At 49.2% G+C, this 17,946-nt stretch overlaps 1 protein-coding gene across 1 annotated transcript in view; it reads right to left on the bottom strand.

Moving 5' to 3' along the window:
* LOC142919841 (adhesion G protein-coupled receptor L3-like) overlaps positions 1 to 12,286 on the bottom strand; it is a 30,928-nt gene extending 18,642 nt beyond the window's left edge. Inside the window, exons 1-2 of the mRNA XM_076062501.1 lie at positions 12,020 to 12,286; positions 6,670 to 7,246 (exon numbers count right to left, since the gene is read on the bottom strand). Of these exons, the coding sequence (XP_075918616.1) occupies positions 6,670 to 7,246; positions 12,020 to 12,172 (730 nt within the window). The 5' untranslated portion in view covers positions 12,173 to 12,286. The remainder of the gene's footprint in view (positions 1 to 6,669; positions 7,247 to 12,019) is intronic.
* Between the last annotated feature and the right edge of the window lie 5,660 nt (positions 12,287 to 17,946).

Raw genomic sequence — 17,946 nt, 5'->3', positions numbered from 1 at the left:
TGTAGCTACTACCACAGAGGCACTTTAGTTTGTAAACGCCCGGGTACTGTATGTCTGGAACAGCATCTTTTACAGATGGAACTAGATCACGGATTTTATGTATTGTGTTGAATCGGACCTGGATCTTGTGTTTTTTCAGGATTTTGGAAATCTTTTTAGTGACCCCTGCAATGTAGGGTAAGGTGATGGTTTTGAGTGGCTCCACAAGAGAATCCTTCTTCATGACTGGAGTGATGGCTTTGCGGATTGTGTAGTCGGAGTAACCATTAGCCCTGAGAGCCTGGTGTACGTGCTTGAGTTCACTGGTAATGTGTTCCTGGTCGGAAATGCATTGGGCTCTATGGTATAGAGTCTTGATGAGAGAGTTCTTCTGGAATGGATGGTGGTGGGAATCCGGTTTCAAGTAAGCATCTGTATGTGTGGCTTTCCTGTAGACAGAGTGGCTCATTGAACCATCATGTCTCCTTTTAATTAAGACATCCAAAAAGGGGAGTTTGCCATCTTTTTCGACCTCCATGGTAAATCTGATGGCTGGGTGTATGGAATTGATGTGGTCGAGGAATTGGTCTAGAGCAGGCTGGCCATGTGGCCAGATGACAAAGGTGTCATCCACGTACCTCTTCCATAAGGTCGGGCGTAGAGTGGCAGTCTGGATGGCGTTAGTTTCAAAATTTTCCATGAATACGTTGGCTACACCTGGAGATAGGGGGGAGCCCATTGGGGTGCCCTCAGTTTGTTTGTAGAAAGTTCCATTCCAGGTGAAGTATGTGTTGGTTAAGCAATGTCTCACAAGGGGGGGTACACCCACACACCGAAAAGATAGACGTCAACAAAGTCGTAATTAATCGCAGTAACAGTTCCATTTCTGATGGTCTGAAATCCCTTTTAGCTAAAGGTCTAAACTTTGCTGTCACCCCGAGACACTTACCGGTTAACGACATCATTGCCCATGTCGACGTTGTACTCAAGGGCTTGAGTCCCATCGCTGCAGACGTAGCAAGATCTGAAATCGCTGCAACCCTCAAAAACGCTAAGTTGCCACCCAGCAACATCAGCAAAGACGAACGTTTTGAATTATCTCAATTAAAAAGAGGAATGATATTGTAGTTCTCTCAGCTGACAAAGGCAATGCTACTGTTATCATGGATAAAATAGAATACAACAACAAAATTAAAGAATTACTCGACGATGGTAGTTATACAAAAATAAAAAGAGATCCCACCAACAGCCTCGTCACACAAACCAACAAAATAATTTCTGATTCAACCGCATTAATTGATCAATCTAAACAGTTTTCGTTGAAACCTTCTGCTGCCAGGCCACCAAGATTATACGGCTTACCAAAAATACATAAAGTTGATACACCTCTTCGTCCCATAGTTTCTACTATCAGCTCCCCCACCTACAAACTAGCTCGTTTTTTGTCTGAAATCCTGCGTCCTTTCACTGGAAAGACCACCTCTGCGGTACAAAATTCTACTCACCTGGTATCAACAATCAAGGGTATTTCCCTGTCCCCAGACGACCTGCTTGTCAGTTTTCATGTAGTTTCCTTATTCACCAAGGTTCCTGTACCTGACACCATTGCAATCATTGAAGACTTGGTTCATCAAGGACTAAACACTGAGGTACCCCCCCTGGTGAGACACTGTTTAACCAATACATACTTCACTTGGAATGGAACTTTCTACAAACAAACTGAGGGCACCCCAATGGGCTCCCCCCTTTCTCCAGTTATAGCTAACATTTTCATGGAGAAATTTGAGACTGACGCCATCCAGACTGCCACTCTGCGCCCAACCTTATGGAAGAGGTACGTGGATGACACTTTTGTCATCTGGCCACATGGCCGGCCTGCTCTAGACCAATTCTTCGACCACATCAATTCCATACACCCAGCCATCAGATTTACCATGGAAGTCGAAATAGATGGCAAGATACCTTTTTTGGATGTCCTAATTAAAAAGAGACCTGATGGTTCAATGAGCCACTCTGTCTACAGGAAAGCTACCCATACGGATGCTTATCTGAAACCGGATTCCCACCACCATCCATCACAGAAGAATTCTCTCATCAAGACTCTGTATCATAGAGCCCAATGCATATCCGACCAGGAACACATAAGCAGTGAACTCAAGCACGTACACCAAGCTCTTAGGGCTAATGGTTACTCCGACTATACAATCCGCAAAGCTATCACTCAAACCATGAAGAAGAACCCTCTTGAGGAGCCTTTCAAAACCATCACTTTACCCTACATTGCTGGGATCACAAAAAAGATCTCCAAAATCTTGAATAAACACAAGATCCAGGTCCGTTTCAACACATTACACAAAATCCGTGATCTGGTTCCGTCTGTAAAAGATGTGATTCCGGACATACAATACCCTGGTGTCTACAAACTAAGTTGCCTCTGTGGTAGTAGTTACATTGGAGAAACCAAACGCCATATCTCGGACCGCATTCGTGAACATAAAGCAGACCTTAAACACGGTAGGACCAACACCTCGGCCGTAGCAGATCATTGTTCTAATTCAGTAGGCTCACATGCCATTGACTTTTCCAAGACGGAGGTTCTTTGTAAGCCATCTGGCTTCCATGAGAGATTCGTTCATGAGGCTATCCACATATACAAACACAGAGACAATTTCAACCGAGAAGATGGATTCTATCTTAGCAATCATTGGAAAGATTTGATAAATCATTTCAGTTCTTGATTGATTGTTCACGCTTACAGTGGCTTTCAGACAGCATACATAAAAACAAATTTCGTCTCCCCCCTCCTCTTTTCAAAAAATAGATGGACTAGTCCTGGCAAACAGCCAATCGTTGCGCGTGACGCAAACGTTATTTTTATATAAATAAATAAATATGCCGTTTTCAAAATAAATTTATGCAAACCGACACACCTGATGATGACCGTTTGAGTTATGGTCGAAACGTCGTGAGAATTTTTTTATTGTTTTATATATATTTTGTTATTTTGTTGTTTCTCTTCAACGTGACTTTACCGAAAAAACTAAGAATATAATAGGGATGATATTGTCGTCCTCTCCGCCGACAAGGGCAATGCCACTGTCATCATGGACAAAACAGAATATAACAACAAAATTCAAGAACTACTCAACGATGGCAGCTATACAAAAATAAAAATAGATCCCACCAACAGCCTGGTTACCAAAACGAACAAAATCATCTCTGATTCAACAGAATTAATTGATGAGACCAAACAGTTCTCGTTGAAACCCTCTGCTGCCAGACCACCAAGATTATATGGCCTTCCAAAGATACACAAAGAAGATACACCCCTTCGTCCCATCGTCTCTACTATCAACTCCCCCACCTATAAACTGGCACGTTTTCTTGCTGATATACTGTGACCTTTCACTGGAAAAACCACCTCTGCGGTACTAAATTCTACTCACCTGGTATCGACAATCAAAGGCATTTCCCTGTCCCCAGACGACCTGCTTGTCAGTTTTGATGTGGTGTCCTTGTTCACCAAAGTCCCGGTACCTGACACCATCGCTATCATTGAAGACCTGGTTCATCAAGGACTGCACACTGATGTACCCCCCCTGGTGAGACATTGCTTAACCAACACATACTTCACCTGGAATGGAACTTTCTACAAACAAACTGAGGGCACCCCAATGGGCTCCCCCCTATCTCCGGTTGTAGCCAACGTATTCATGGAAAAAATTGAAACTGACGCCATCCAGACTGCCACTCTACGCCCGACCTTATGGAAGAGGTACGTGGATGACACCTTTGTCATCTGGCCACATGGCCAGCCTGCTCTAGACCAATTCCGTGACCACATCAATTCCATACACCCAGCCATCAGATTTACCATGGAGGTCGAAAAAGATGGCAAAATACCCTTTTTGGATGTCTTAATTAAAAGGAGACATGATGGTTCAATGAGCCACTCTGTTTACAGGAAAGCCACCCATACAGATGCTTACTTGAAACCGGATTCCCACCACCATCCATTCCAGAAGAACTCCCTCATCAAGACTCTATACCATAGAGCCCAATGCATTTCCGACCAGGAACACATTACCAGTGAACTCAAGCACGTACACCAGGCTCTCAGGGCTAATGGTTACTCCGACTACACAATCCGCAAAGCCATCACTCCAGTCATGAAGAAGGATTCTCTTGTGGAGCCACTCAAAACCATCACCTTACCCTACATTGCAGGGGTCACTAAAAAGATCTCCAAAATCCTGAATAAACACAAGATCCAGGTCCGATTCAACACAATACATAAAATCCGTGATCTAGTTCCATCTGTAAAAGATGCTGGTCCAGACATACAGTACCCGGGCGTTTACAAACTAAAGTGCCTCTGTGGTAATAGCTACATTGGAGAAACCAAACGACATATCTCGGACCGCATCCGTGAACATAAAGCAGACTTGAAACACGGTAGGACGAACTCCTCTGCCATGGCAGATCACTGTTATAATTCAGTGAGCTCACATGACATTGACTTCTCCAAGACGGAGGTTCTTTGCATACCAACCGGCTACCATGAGAGATTCGTTCATGAGGCCATTCACATATACAAGCACAGAGACAATTTCAACCGAGAAGATGGATTCTGGCTTAGTAACCATTGGAAAGATGTTTCAAACCATTTCTGTTCTTAATTAATTGTATTTTACGATGACCTTCAGACCGCAGCTCTTTCACCAGCATTGACTCTTAATACCTCTCACACCACGGTTAATGGTATGGTTTACAACATGGAGTATAATAGCGCCTCGCAGCTGTCTCTCTCCCCCTCCTCTGTTCCGACCTTGGATGAACTCGTCCGTCTGAACGGGGCCCGTAGCTATCCGTGTTGCTAAAGTTGAGGGTAAGAATCCACCCATTTTTTCGCCATATAGCATTGTGATATATAACGACTTATTGTTGGTAGCTTAGCTGATTGGAGAATATAGAGTTTATTGATAACATTAAGGTAATTTATATTTTAGTTTTTTATTGGTTCACTATGTAGTATTCATTATACATTGTATTGTATACCCAGTTACTGTGAATAGCTCAGATGTGTAGATCTTGACTTCAACATAGCCATTTCTGTGACCAGTCACTAGCTAATCACTCAGTTAGTTCAATGCTAAATTCGCCTAGTTATTTCAATGCTAAATTCTCCTGTTTGATATTTACTAGGTGCCTCGGTGAATGTGTATGCTCTGACTTTAAACATAGCTATTTCTGTGACCAGTTACAAGCTAATCACTCAGCTATTTCAATGCTAAATTCTATGCTAATTCCTTTGTCAAGGGGTGCCCCTGCGGATGTGTATGCTTTAACTTAGCTATTTCAATGCTAAATTCTATGCTAATTCCTTTGTCAAGGGGTGCCTCTGCGGATGTGTATGCTTTAACTTGAACATAGCCATTTCTGTGACCAGTCACAAGCTAATCACTCGGCCATTTCAATGCTAAATTATATGCTAATTCCTTTGTCAAGGCGCTTTGTTTCTTCTGACACAGCTTAAAGGTCGTGATCTGAACGTGGCTTTTAATCACTCCAGCGCTGTCCTACCAGACAGTCTCGTCCCTTCACCTGATGAAGGCCGCTTGTGTTGTGGCCGAAACGTCGTGAGAATATTATTGTGTTATTTTATTTTACCAATTTATTATTTTATTCTCATTCTACGTGACTTTACCGAAAGAACCAAAGAAGATGAATCCTTGCAGTCACGAAAGCTTTAAATCGAAATTTAACCGCCTCTACGGGGAGGGATTTCACACATCCTTAAGATCATTCAACAGACTCCGGGATAAGAAGGCTCAACTAATCGAGTCTCTCACCTTTCTGAAGAGATGCCGCAACTCTAAGGTAATACCAACCTCTGCTGTTGCAACTTCTCTAAATGCAAAACGAATTCTAGCTAGAACTTGCTTCGCTCTTATCTCGGAAAAATCAGACTTACACGCACCGAACTCGATCAGTTAGACAAGACACTCTACAAATCACACTTAACATTGACAGCAACAATGTCTACATCGGATTGGGAACATGTAGACAATATGACTACCTCTTCGGCTGCCACTATGTCGACCAAATGTAGGGACAATTTGATTTCCAAATTCAATCACCTCTCCAGCTAAAAATCGGATCCACACACCGAAAAGATAGACGTCAACAAAGTCGTAATTAATCGCAGTAACAGTTCCATTTCTGATGGTCTGAAATCCGTTTTAGCTAAAGGTCTAAACTTTGCTGTCACACCGAGACACTTACCGGTTAATGATATCATTGCCCATGTCGACATTGCACTCAAGGGCTTGAGTCCCATCGCTGCAGACGTAGCAAGATCTGAAATCGCTGCAACCTTCAAAAACGCTAAGTTGCCACCCAGCAACATCAGCAAAGACGAACGTTTTGAATTATCTCAATTAAAAAAGAGGGATGATATTGTCGTCCTCTCAGCCGACAAGGGCAATGCCACTGTCATCATGGACAAAACAGAATATAACAACAAAATTCAAGAAAAAATTCAAGAACTGACTTTACCGAAAGAACCAAAGAAGACAAAGCGGACTTTCAAACTCCAATCCAACCTCTCCCCACCGCCCCACTCTTCCACAACCCCCCCCCCCGCTCACCCCAACCCACAACCAACCCCACCGACACCCTCCCGCTCACCCGCAGCGGGGTCCCGCGTGCCGAAGCGCAGCACGTAGCGCAGCGCGTGGTGGTTGTTCCACACGTAGAGGGCGCGGTCGCGCGCGTTGTACTGCACCGACGTGATGAACCGGAACGGGTTGGGGAACGGGACGGAGACGCGAGCGTCCCGCCGCGAGTCGGTGTCGTACACGTAGTCGATGCGGTCGCTCGTCCCCCCTCCTCCCCCTCCTCCTCCTCCTCCTCCTCCCGCGGCGTCCGCCCCTCCGTCGCCGTCGTCCTCGTAAGTCGAGCGCAGGACGTGGAGGACGCCACACGCCATGAAGGCGTCGGAGGCCGAGCGCTTGACGTAGGCCGTCTCGAAGGAGGCCTCGACGCGCATCGCGCGCGGATTTAAGCGGCTCACCACCATGCGCCCGTGGTTCTGCTCCGTGGCGTAGACGACCCAGAGGCCGTGCTCGTCGGCCGCCAGGTCGATGTCGGACTTGCCGCCCCAGCGGTAGGGCGAAGTGTCGTGGTAGTTGGCGTTGGGGATGAACGCCTCGCCGTCCTTGACGCGCGTGCGCAGGTCGAACTTGACGACGCTGCGCGTTCGCTCCTGCGACGGCGCACAGCGTGGGTGGCAGGGAGAGGTTAAGTGAGTGAGTGAGTGTGTGGTGAGGTGAGTGAGTGTGTGGTGTGTGTGTGGTGGAGAGGTGAGTGTGGGTGTAAGAGGTGAGTGAGTGAGTGTGGTGTGTGTGTGGTGGAGAGGTGAGTGTGGGTGTAAGAGGTGAGTGAGTGAGTGTGGTGTGTGTGTGTGGTGGAGAGGTGAGTGTGGGTGTAAGAGGTGAGTGAGTGTGGGTGTGTGTGGTGGAGAGGTGGGTGAGTGTGAGAGGTGAGTGTGTGTGTGTGTGGTGGAGAGGTGAGTGAGTGTAAGAGGTGAGTGAGTGAGTGTGTGGTGAGGTGAGTGAGTGTGGGTGTGGTGGAGAGGTGAGTGTGGGTGTGAGAGGTGAATGAGTGTGTGTGTGGTGGAGAGGTGGGTGAGTGTGGGTGTGAGAGGTTAAGTGAGTGTGTGTGTGTGGTGGAGAGGTGAGTGAGTGTGAGAGGTGAGTGAGTGTGTGTGTGGTGGAGAGGTGAGTGAGTGTGGGTGTGAGCGGTGAGTGAGTGTGGGTGTGAGAGGTGAGTGTGGGTGTGACAGGTGAGTGAGTGAGTGAGTGTGTGGGGAGAGGTGGGTGTGTGGAGAGAGGTGAGTGAGTGAGTGTGTGAGGGAGAGGGGGTGGGGAGAGGAAAGGTGAGCGTGAGAGGAGAGTGTGAGTGTGTGTGCGTGTATAAGTGGGTGAAGGTGTGAGCATGAAAGATCCGGGCGTGGTGGTGGTGGTGTTGGCCACGCCAGCCCCTCGTACGCTGAGCCTGCCCATTATAGGTGCTGCTCGCTAACAGCGCTTGCCCCAACAGTCTGTTGAAGGCTCTACAGGGGATCTTGGTCTTTGATGAGCACAAGTGAAGTGCGTGGGGGCGCTCCTCACAGTGTGTGAGGGAGAGCGGAGGTGAAGGTACAAAGGTGTTTGAGTGCGAGTGTCTGAGTGTGTGTGTATGTGTGTGTGTATGTGTGTATGATAGTGTAGCGGTTAGCGCACTGCGCTACGAACCCGGCGACCCGGGTTCGATTTCCTCTCACGACCAACACCGGTGACGATTATCTGAACCGGTCCTGGGCCTCCCCTAAGTCGACTCAGCCTCAAATGAGTACCTGGTGCGGTGGATAAAAACATTGCCACTGGGGAGACAAAGGCGGTCGGGCGTGGTGCTGGCCACCCACCCCCTCGTGTACCGTTCCGGCCTTCATAGCTGCTCGCTAACAGCACTTGCCCCTACAGTCTGTTAAGGCTATATGGGGGATCTTTATCTTTGTGTGTGTGTATGGCTGCTTTGGGTACGCGGTCCAGACCTCCCCAGAGACCCTGGCTGACAGAGGAGGTGTTCAGGATGGTTGAGAAAAAGCGACAGGCCCACGCTCATCGGCTACAGCATCCCACGTTGGAGAATGAGGAGGCTTACCGCATCCTTCGCTCGGAGGTTCGGAGAGCCGTGAGGCACTGCAAGGATGGGTGGTGGTCGCGGGTTGCTGTGGAGATGGAGTCTGCCTCAATGGCCCGCGATCACAAATCTCTATTTAACTCCATCAAAAAAGTAACCTGCAGCGCCACACCTATTACCATCATTAGGGGAAAGAACGGTGATCCGATCTCTGACCCCCAGGAACAGGTTTGCAGATTTGCTTAGCATTTCTGTGAGGTCCTGGGGGAGGGGGAATCCCTCAGCCTGGAAAACATCATGGGACAAAGTGGGGATGACCCTGCTGAGGCTGCGGTGCCTCAAATATTGGAGGAAGAAGTCACCCCCTGTGAGTGGCTGGCTGATGTGCCATCCATTGAGGAAGTACTGAAGGCGATCCAGAGCCTGAAACCAGGAAAGGCACCGGGCAGAAATGATCTCCCAAGCGAAATGCTGAGGGATTGTGGCGTTTGTGCACAGACTGCCCTACATGACATCATAACAACAGTCTGGACCACTGGATGGGTTCTGCAGGATTGGAAGGATGCCCTGGTGGTCCCCCTCTTTAAGAAGGGGGACCGCACAGACTGTAACAACTACAGGGGAATCTCAAGGATTATTCAACATCGCCTTGCTAGGCACACTGAGGAGAGGCTGGCAGAGCTCCAATACGGTTTCAGGAAAGGGCGGTCCTGAACAGATGCCATATATTCTGCCCGTGTGCTACAGCAGAAGTGTAGGGAATTCCAACAAGACCTGCATCTCTGCTCCATTGACCTGGTCAAGGCCTATGATACCATCAATAGGCCTGGGCTCTGGGTTGTTCTTCGTATTTTCGGAATCCCTGAGCCTCTGCTCATGATCATTAAGGACCTTCATGATAGTGAGCGGGCCCAGGTAAAACTACGTGGCCGGGAGTCAGAGCCATTCCCTGTACACCTTGGGGTGCAACAGGGATGTCCTCTGGCTCCAACATTATTTAACATCTATTTCGACCACGTAGTTCGTGAAGCCTTCAGTAGCTGTACCCGAGGAATTTCCATCTGGTACAGGTAGAATGGGAGGCTGATTGATGCCCGGGTGCGGTCAAGGGATGGCTCCCTATTGGTCAACCAAGTTATGTATACCGACGACCTGGTAATAGCAGCTCACTCAGAGGAGAAATTGGAGGCGCTGCTGCTGAAACTTGAGTGTGCCATGAAGTGGTGGGGCCTTACCATCAGCCACACCAAAACTAAGCACCTGCCTGGGTATTTTGTACCATCGGACACTCCACCCCCACAACTCCCAATCGGTGATGGGGCAGTTGTGGAGAGAGTGGAGAGTTTCCCATACCTGGGCAGTGTGCTCATGACAGGCTCCGGTTTAACAGCAGAGGTCTCACTCCGAATCAGTCGAGCGGCATCATCTTTTCATCGTTGCATAAAGCTGTGTGGAAGCTACCTGGTCTGTCACTCCGCAAGAAGCTTCAGGTCTTCTCGGCCACAGTCATTCCCTCCCTACTCTATGCTTGCAAAACGTGGACACCCCTAATGGAACACCTTCGCCAGTTAGAAACATTTAGGCTGGCCTGCCTACAATCCATCCTGGGTTTAACCAGACTGGATTGTGTGAGGAGTTCACAAATCCTCGAAAGATCTGGACAAAGTCCCATCGGTGAGCTCCTCCGGCAGGCAAGGCTGCGTTGGCTGGGCCATGTAGCCCGCATGCCCAATCACCGCATGCCCAAATCGCTTTTGTTCGGCCGGATCGAGGTGGCTAAACGGGCGCGGCACGGGCTAGAGAAGAGATGGAGTGACGTGGTACAGGAGGATGTGGAGCTGAGTGGACTTGCCAATGACTGGTACCAGCGGTGTCAAGATCGGCCTCTGTGGAGGAGGCTCGTGAAGGACACTACTGGGCAGTTGTAGGCAGTCGCCCTCCAACAACAACAGAGGGTTGAGGAGCGACGCTCACAACAACGAGCGGAGCGCCGGGTGGCTAAAACACAGCAAGTTGGCACAGTAGGGGGCACAGGTGGTGCATCAGCCGGTCATCTCGGTCATCTCAGTCAGTCGACCCATGGCACCTGGGTGTGTCCCGTGACCTCCTGCCAGCGGGCATTCGACACTTCACGTGGCCTCAAGGTGCACATGGCCTGGCACAAGCGTCGTGGTGACGTCACCGCCACTTAGTGGCGAAAGGCGGTTGTTGTTGTTGTTGTATATACAGCTCACAACTGGAGGTCTCTCGCTCCCCAGTTAATTCATTCAGCAACTGCAATGTTTACTGGAGTTCTGAGCTCAGTTTACAAACTATAAAACTATTAACTATTTTTATTGTACAGGTCAGGACCACTGAGCCGGGATAGCTCTTTTTCAGAAGCAACCTGGCCACTAAATGATGGCTCAACGGAGTGGAAATGTACAGCAGCCAAATACTCTGAACGCGTGAAGTCGATTCTCAACGTGGAGGGAAAAAAACGGAAGACCCAGAGGAAAAATCCACGGGGAGAACACGCAAACTCCAAATATACAGCAGCAGGCGCCAGGGTCGGGATTGAACCCACGAGCTTCTGTATACCAGGCGAGGTCGTAAACATCTCTCCACCATATTCTTGGTTCTTTCGGTAAAGTCACGTAGAAGGGAAACAATAAAATAATAAAAATATCTCTCCACCAGTCATTGCAACAGTCCCTAGCCTGATAAAAGTTTAGTGTCAGCGTATGTGTGGGTGCCCCCACCTGGAAAGAGAAATCAAAGTTCTATCCGGCCCTCTGGCAAAAGCTCTCTCCCCACCACCGTCCTATACTTCGGGTAATGAACACGATTAATAATTCAACACATTTGGTATTCGCGCCAATCTGAGAACCGCAGGGGCCATCACGAATGAAGGCGCCATTTCACAGACGGGTATACGCTGCCAGTAGGGGGAAGGGGCGACGTTGCCAAGTGGTTTCACCCACGGCCTATTGCATACCAGGCGAGGTAGTGAACATCTCTCCACCGCGCCGCCCCTACGGCCCCTATCGTCATCATCATCATCATCATCACGGCTCTGTCGTACCAGGCAAGGTCCACCAAGCCATACAGCTCTTTTCCAGAAGCGAGCTGGCCACACAAAAAATGACAGCTCAACCAAGCGGCTTCTCACGTGGCAAAGTAATAGCGGCCAATTACTCTAAAAGCGTGTGGATTCTAAACGAGGTAGTTAACATCTCTCCACCGCGGCGCCCCGACCGCTCCTACCGCCCCTACCGCCCCTACCGCCCCTACCGCCCCTACCGCCATCTGCCATCCATCATCCCACTGGTGCTCACGCGGAAACCCCCCCCCCCCCCCGGCGCCGGGCACCGACCCTGTTAAAGAACACAGCTCCGTCGTACACCACGAAGCCCGTGCCGTCGACGCGGTGCGGCAGCTTGTAGTTGGTGAGCGGTCGCCTGGCCAGGATGTCCTGGAGGGAGGCGTACTCCACGAGTCTGTCGGTGCGGAACGGCGTCCACGGCATGACGTACACCTTGTCGGTGGCCTGCAGCGGGTCGCGGCACCACGAGCCGGCCTGCTGCTTCGCCTCCAGGAGGTGCGAGGCCTCGCCAACGAGGAGGACGCTGCCCGGGCACGGGAAGACTGCCCAGGGAAAACGAGGGACAGACGAATGAACGAACGGTCGGGTCAGGGATTCGCGGCTGCTCCCTAAGTTGATATTCTATCAACTGAAAACGTTTTTTTTATTCTTGGTTCTTTCGGTAAAGTCACCACCACGTAGAAAGGAAATAAAATAATAAAAATATAAAACAATTAAATTATCACGACGTTTCGACTGCAACACAAGCAATCATCATCAGGTGTGAAAACCACAGCAAGAAAATTTGAAGAAAAAAAATAACCGCCACTTTTTTCAAATTTTCTTGCTGTGGTTTCACACCTGATGATGATTGCTTCTTGTGTTGCAGTCGAAACGTCGTGAGAAGTTTATTATTTTTATTATTTTATTGTTTCCCTTCTACGTGGTGACTTTACCGAAAGAACCAAGAATATGAATCCCTGCAGTCACGAAAGCTTTAAATAAAAAAATGAAAACTTTTCTTAATATTTGAGCAAGTAAGGCCCACTGAGCCACGAAACTCTTTCGCCGAAGCAACTTGGCCACACAAATGACAGATCAACGAAAGTGACTTATCATGTGGAAATGCACAGCAGTGTCCAAATACTCGCAATGCGTGACGTTGATTCTACACGCGGAGGGAGAAACTGGAGGACCCGGCGAGAACTCCACATGACCACAGGGTTAACGTGCAAGCTTCCAAGTATACAAGCCTCAAGGTTGGGATCGAACCCACGACCTCCTGTATACCAGGCGAGGTAGTTGACACCCCACCACCGTTTGCATGCGTGTACTGATGGGCGTATGTTAACATGGGTGCCGTCTGCATCGCAGCAGAGCCTGATGAAGCCGAATGTCCACAGGGAACGATCGCGTTTCTTAAACATGCACATGTGGCATGTGCATCGGGAGCTTAGCCTGTGGCATACATCGACAGATTCATCATCGCACGTCGGTTACAGTGAGGGAAAAAAAAGCATTTGATCCCCTGTTGATTTTGTACGTTTGACCACTGACAAAGAAATGATCAGTCTATAATTTTAATGGTAGGTTTATTTGAACAGTGGGAGACAGAATAACAACAACAAAATCCGGAAAAACGCATGTCAAAAATGTTATAAATTGATTTGCATTTTAATGAGGGAAATAAGTATTTGACCCCCTCTCAATCAGAAAGATTTCTGGCTCCCAGGTGTCTTTTATACAGGTAACGAGCAGAGATTAGGAGCACACTCTAAAGGGAGTGCTCCTAATCTCAGCTTGTTACCTGTATAAAAGACACCTGTCCTCAGAAGCAATCAATCAGATTCCAAACTCTCCACCATGGCCAAGACCAAAGAGCTCTCCAAGGATGTCAGGGACAAGATTGTAGACCTACACAAGGCTGGAATGGGCTACAAGACCATTGCCAAGCAACTTGGTGAGAAGGTGACAACAGTTGGTGCGATTATTCGCAAATGGAAGAAACACAAAAGAACTGTCAATCTCCCTCGGTCTGGGGCTCCGTGCACGATCTCACCTCATGGAGTTGCAATGATCATGAGAACGGTGAGGAATCAGCCCAGAACTACACGGGAGGATATAGTAATAGGTTTTACCCTTTTTAACTGGCATCAATGATCTCAAGGCAGCTGGGACCATAGTCACCAAGAAAACAATTGGTAACACACTACGCCGTGAAGGACTAAAATCCTGCAGCGCCCGCAAGGTCCCCCTGCTCAAGAAAGCACATATACATGCCCGTCTGAAGTTTGCCAATGAACATCTGAATGATTGAGAGGACAACTGTGTGAAAGTGTAGTGGTCAGATGAGACCAAAATGGAGCTCTTTGGAATAAACTCAACTCGCCGTGTTTGGAGGAGGAGGAATGCTACCTATGACCCCAAGAACACCATCCCCACCGTCAAACATGGATGTGGAAACATTATGCTTTGGGGGTGTTTTTCTGCTAAGGGGACAGGACAACTTCACCGCATCAAAGGGACGATGGATGGGGCCATGCACCGTCAAATCTTGGGTGAGAACGTCCTTCCCTCAGCCAGGGCATTGAAAATGGGTCGTGGATGGGAATGCCAGCATGACAATGACCCAAAACACACGGCCAAGGCAACAAAGGAGTGGCTCAAGAAGTTTCCAGACCTTAATTCCATAGAAAATCTGCGGAGGGAGCTGAAGGTTCGAGTTGACAAACGTCAGCCTCGAAACCTTAATCACTTGGAGAAGATCTGCAAAGAGGAGTTGGACAAAATCCCTCCTGAGATGTGTGCAAACCTGGTGGCCAACTACAAGAAACGTCTGACCTCTGTGATTGCCAACAAGGGTTTTGCCACCAAGTACTAAGTCATGTTTTGCAGAGGGGTCAAATACTCATTTCCCTCGTAAAAATGCAAATAAATTTATAACATTTTTGACATGGGTTTTTCCGGATTTTATTGTTGTTATTCTGTCTCTCACTATTCAAATAAACCTACCATTAAAATTATAGACTGAGCATTTCTTTGTCAGTGGGCAAACGTACAAAATCTGCAGGGGATCAAATACTTTTTTTCCCTCACTGTAAATACTCGGGTGAAATAAAACCCGTCGTGGACACAGGCAATTCAGCTGTTGCAACAGAAACAGCTAGCATGCAGAGGATTGTGGGGTTTCCCAGGACGCGCCGAGGCTTAGCCTAAACGAATTTCGACTGAAGGTGTTGTTACTGGGATTGCCGCAAGATATTTTTTTCACGATACGCCATCAAATTTCACAACAGGACGATTTCCCAATATTCGTTGAGGCGCTCGTATTTAGCATGGCGTTAGTTCCGGTCGCAATCGATGCAGTCTCCGAGGCTCATGAACGCACGGCACTGAAGGCCACGCCAGAAAAGCGGTCGGCAATTACGCGAACCGTGGCAACGACGATGTCACATAGTCGCCACGCCGTTAACGAACCCCAGAAAATAGTTGGGAATGCGTCGGTTCGATTTTATAATAACTTTTGGTGAGTGCACGCGCAATTGAATTGTTTGGTTTTGACAGCCGTACCTCAAGCTCGGCGTGGTACACGCGTGCGTTTGTACGCTTGTGCGTTTCATAATCACGCCGAACATCTTCCAGTCCGCAAGGCAGAATGGAAAAGGCACCCGGATTAGGTTGCCTCTGAGGATGTGTAGGTTTTGACTTTAACATTGCCATTTCTGTGACCAGTCACAAGCTAATCACTCAGCTATTTCAATGCTAAATTCTCCTGTTTGATTTGTACTAGGTGCCTCTGTGGATGTGTAGGCTTTGACTTTAACATAGCTATTTCTATGACCAGTCACAAGCTAATCACTCAGCTATTTCAATGCTAAATTATCCTGTTTGATTTGTACTAGGTGCCTCTGTGGATGTGTAGGCTTTAACTTTAACATAGCAATTTCTGTGACCAGTCACAAGCTAATCACTCAGCTATTTCAATGCTAAATTCTCCTGTTTGATTTGTACTAGGTGCCTCTGTGGATGTGTAGGCTTTGACTTTAACATAGCTATTCCTGTGACCAGTCACAAGCTAATCCCTCAGCTATTTGATATGTAAACCCCTTTGTCAAGGTGCCTCACTTTAAAAGTCGCTACGAATCTTAACACCGTTCATTGAAGCTCTGTCGTCCCGACAGGTCTGTACCTTTCACCTGAAGACGGCCTGCTTGCGTTGTGGCCAAAACGTCGTGAGAATTTTATTGTGTTTTTTTACTATTTTATACTCATTCTACGTGGTGACTTTTACCGAAAGAACCAAAGAAGATGAATCCTTGCAGTCACGAAAGCTTTAAATCGAAGAAAAAAAATGCACCCGGATTGTTGCCGATAGCCGCAGCGAGATAGAATAACGGATGCGGAGTGCCAGGTGCACACAATAAAAAAGTGTACGGGGTCAGTGGTGGACTGCAAGCGATTAGCACGCCGACCTTTGAACCCGGTAACCCCAAACTAAATTCGTGCTCACGTGAGCCCAACAGCAGCGGCGATTATTATTTGAACCCGTCACGGGCCTCCGCCCTTTGGTTTGACCGGTGCGGTGTGCAGTAGTAAAACATCGCTGGCAACTGGGGGAGACAAAGGCGGCCGGGCGTGGTGGTGCCGCCCGCCCGCTCCAGCCACGCCCCCTCGTGTACGCCGTAGCGGCCTTCACGTCGTGCCGCTCGCTACGAGCACTTGCCCACCACAGCCTGTGAGCACTTGCCCCCCACAGCCTGTCGAAGGCTGTGGGGGGCATCGCGAGGTGTCCCCGTGAACCCCCGGTGACGACGAGCTCGAATAATTCTCTCTCGCTCGCGTGTTACCAAATCGGCGACGATTAACCTCGACCGGTACCCGTGCCTTCCCCTAGGTCGACTCGGCATTAAGTGCGTAGCTGGATGCAGCGTACGAACACGGCCGCTGGGGGAGACAAAGGCGGGCGGGCGTGGTGCTGCCCGCTCACCCACACCCACCACGTGTACCACAGTAGCGGCCTTCACGTGGTGCTGCTCACCCACCAAGTGTACCACAGTAGCGGCTGTCACGTGGTGCTGCTCACCCACCACGTGTACCACAGTAGCGGCCTTCACGTGGTGCTGCTCACCCACCAAGTGTACCACAGTAGCGGCCTTCACGTGGTGCCGCTCACCCACCACGTGTACCACAGTAGCGGCCTTCACGTGGTGCTGCTCACCCACCACGTGTACCACAGTAGCGGCTGTCACGTGGTGCTGCTCACCCACCACGTGTACCACAGTAGCGGCCTTCACGTGGTGCTGCTCACCCACCACGTGTACCACAGTAGCGGCTGTCACGTGGTGCTGCTCACCCACCACGTGTACCACAGTAGCGGCCTTCACGTGGTGCTGCTCACCCACCACGTGTACCACAGTAGCGGCCTTCACGTGGTGTCGCTCACCCACCACGTGTACCACAGTAGCGGCCTTCACGTGGTGCTGCTCACCCACCACGTGTACCACAGTAGCGACCTTCACGTGGTGCTGCTCACCCACCACGTGTACCACAGTAGCGGCCTTCACGTGGTGCTGCTGCTGCTGCTGCTCGTGGACGGCGCTCGCCACGGCAGCCTGTCAAAGGGCGTCACGTGGTGGTGATGGTGATCTTTGTGTGCGTGTGTGTACGTGCGTGCGTGTGTGTACGTGTGTGTGTACATGTGTGTGTGTAAATGCGTGCGTGTGTGCACACGCGTGTGCGTGTGTATGAGTGGGGAGCGGTGGTGTAGCAAGTTAGCGCTACGCTGCGCTATGAACCTGGCGACCCGGGTTCAATTCTCGCTCACGGCCAACACCAGTGACGATTATCTGAACCGGTCCCGGGCCTCTCCTAGGTCGACTCAACCTCAAATGAGTACCCTGGTGCGGTGTGTAAACATCGCCACTGGGGAGACAAAGGCGGTCGGGCGTGGTGCTGGCCACCCACCCCCTCGTGTACCGTTACCGGCCTTCACAGGTGCTGCTCGCTAACAGCACTTGCCCCTACAGTCTGTTAAAGGCTACACGGAGGATCTTTGTCTTTGTGTGTGCATGTGCGTGCGTGCGCGTGTGGATGCGGCGTGCCAGGTGCAAACAGAGAGCTACAATATATATTTTTAAAAAAACATCTCAGTGTGGCGCCTTAACTGGTTTAAATAAAATAAAAATAGTGAATAGCCTCGTTACCGGTTGCAGGAGGCC

The sequence above is a fragment of the Petromyzon marinus genome, unplaced genomic scaffold, assembly GCF_048934315.1.
Source record: "Petromyzon marinus isolate PM22_M1 ecotype Great Lakes invasive population unplaced genomic scaffold, UKy_Petmar_22M1.pri1.0 PM_G_Scaffold_62, whole genome shotgun sequence".
Lineage (NCBI taxonomy): Eukaryota > Metazoa > Chordata > Hyperoartia > Petromyzontiformes > Petromyzontidae > Petromyzon > Petromyzon marinus.
This window is presented reverse-complemented; position numbering and strand designations above follow the sequence as displayed.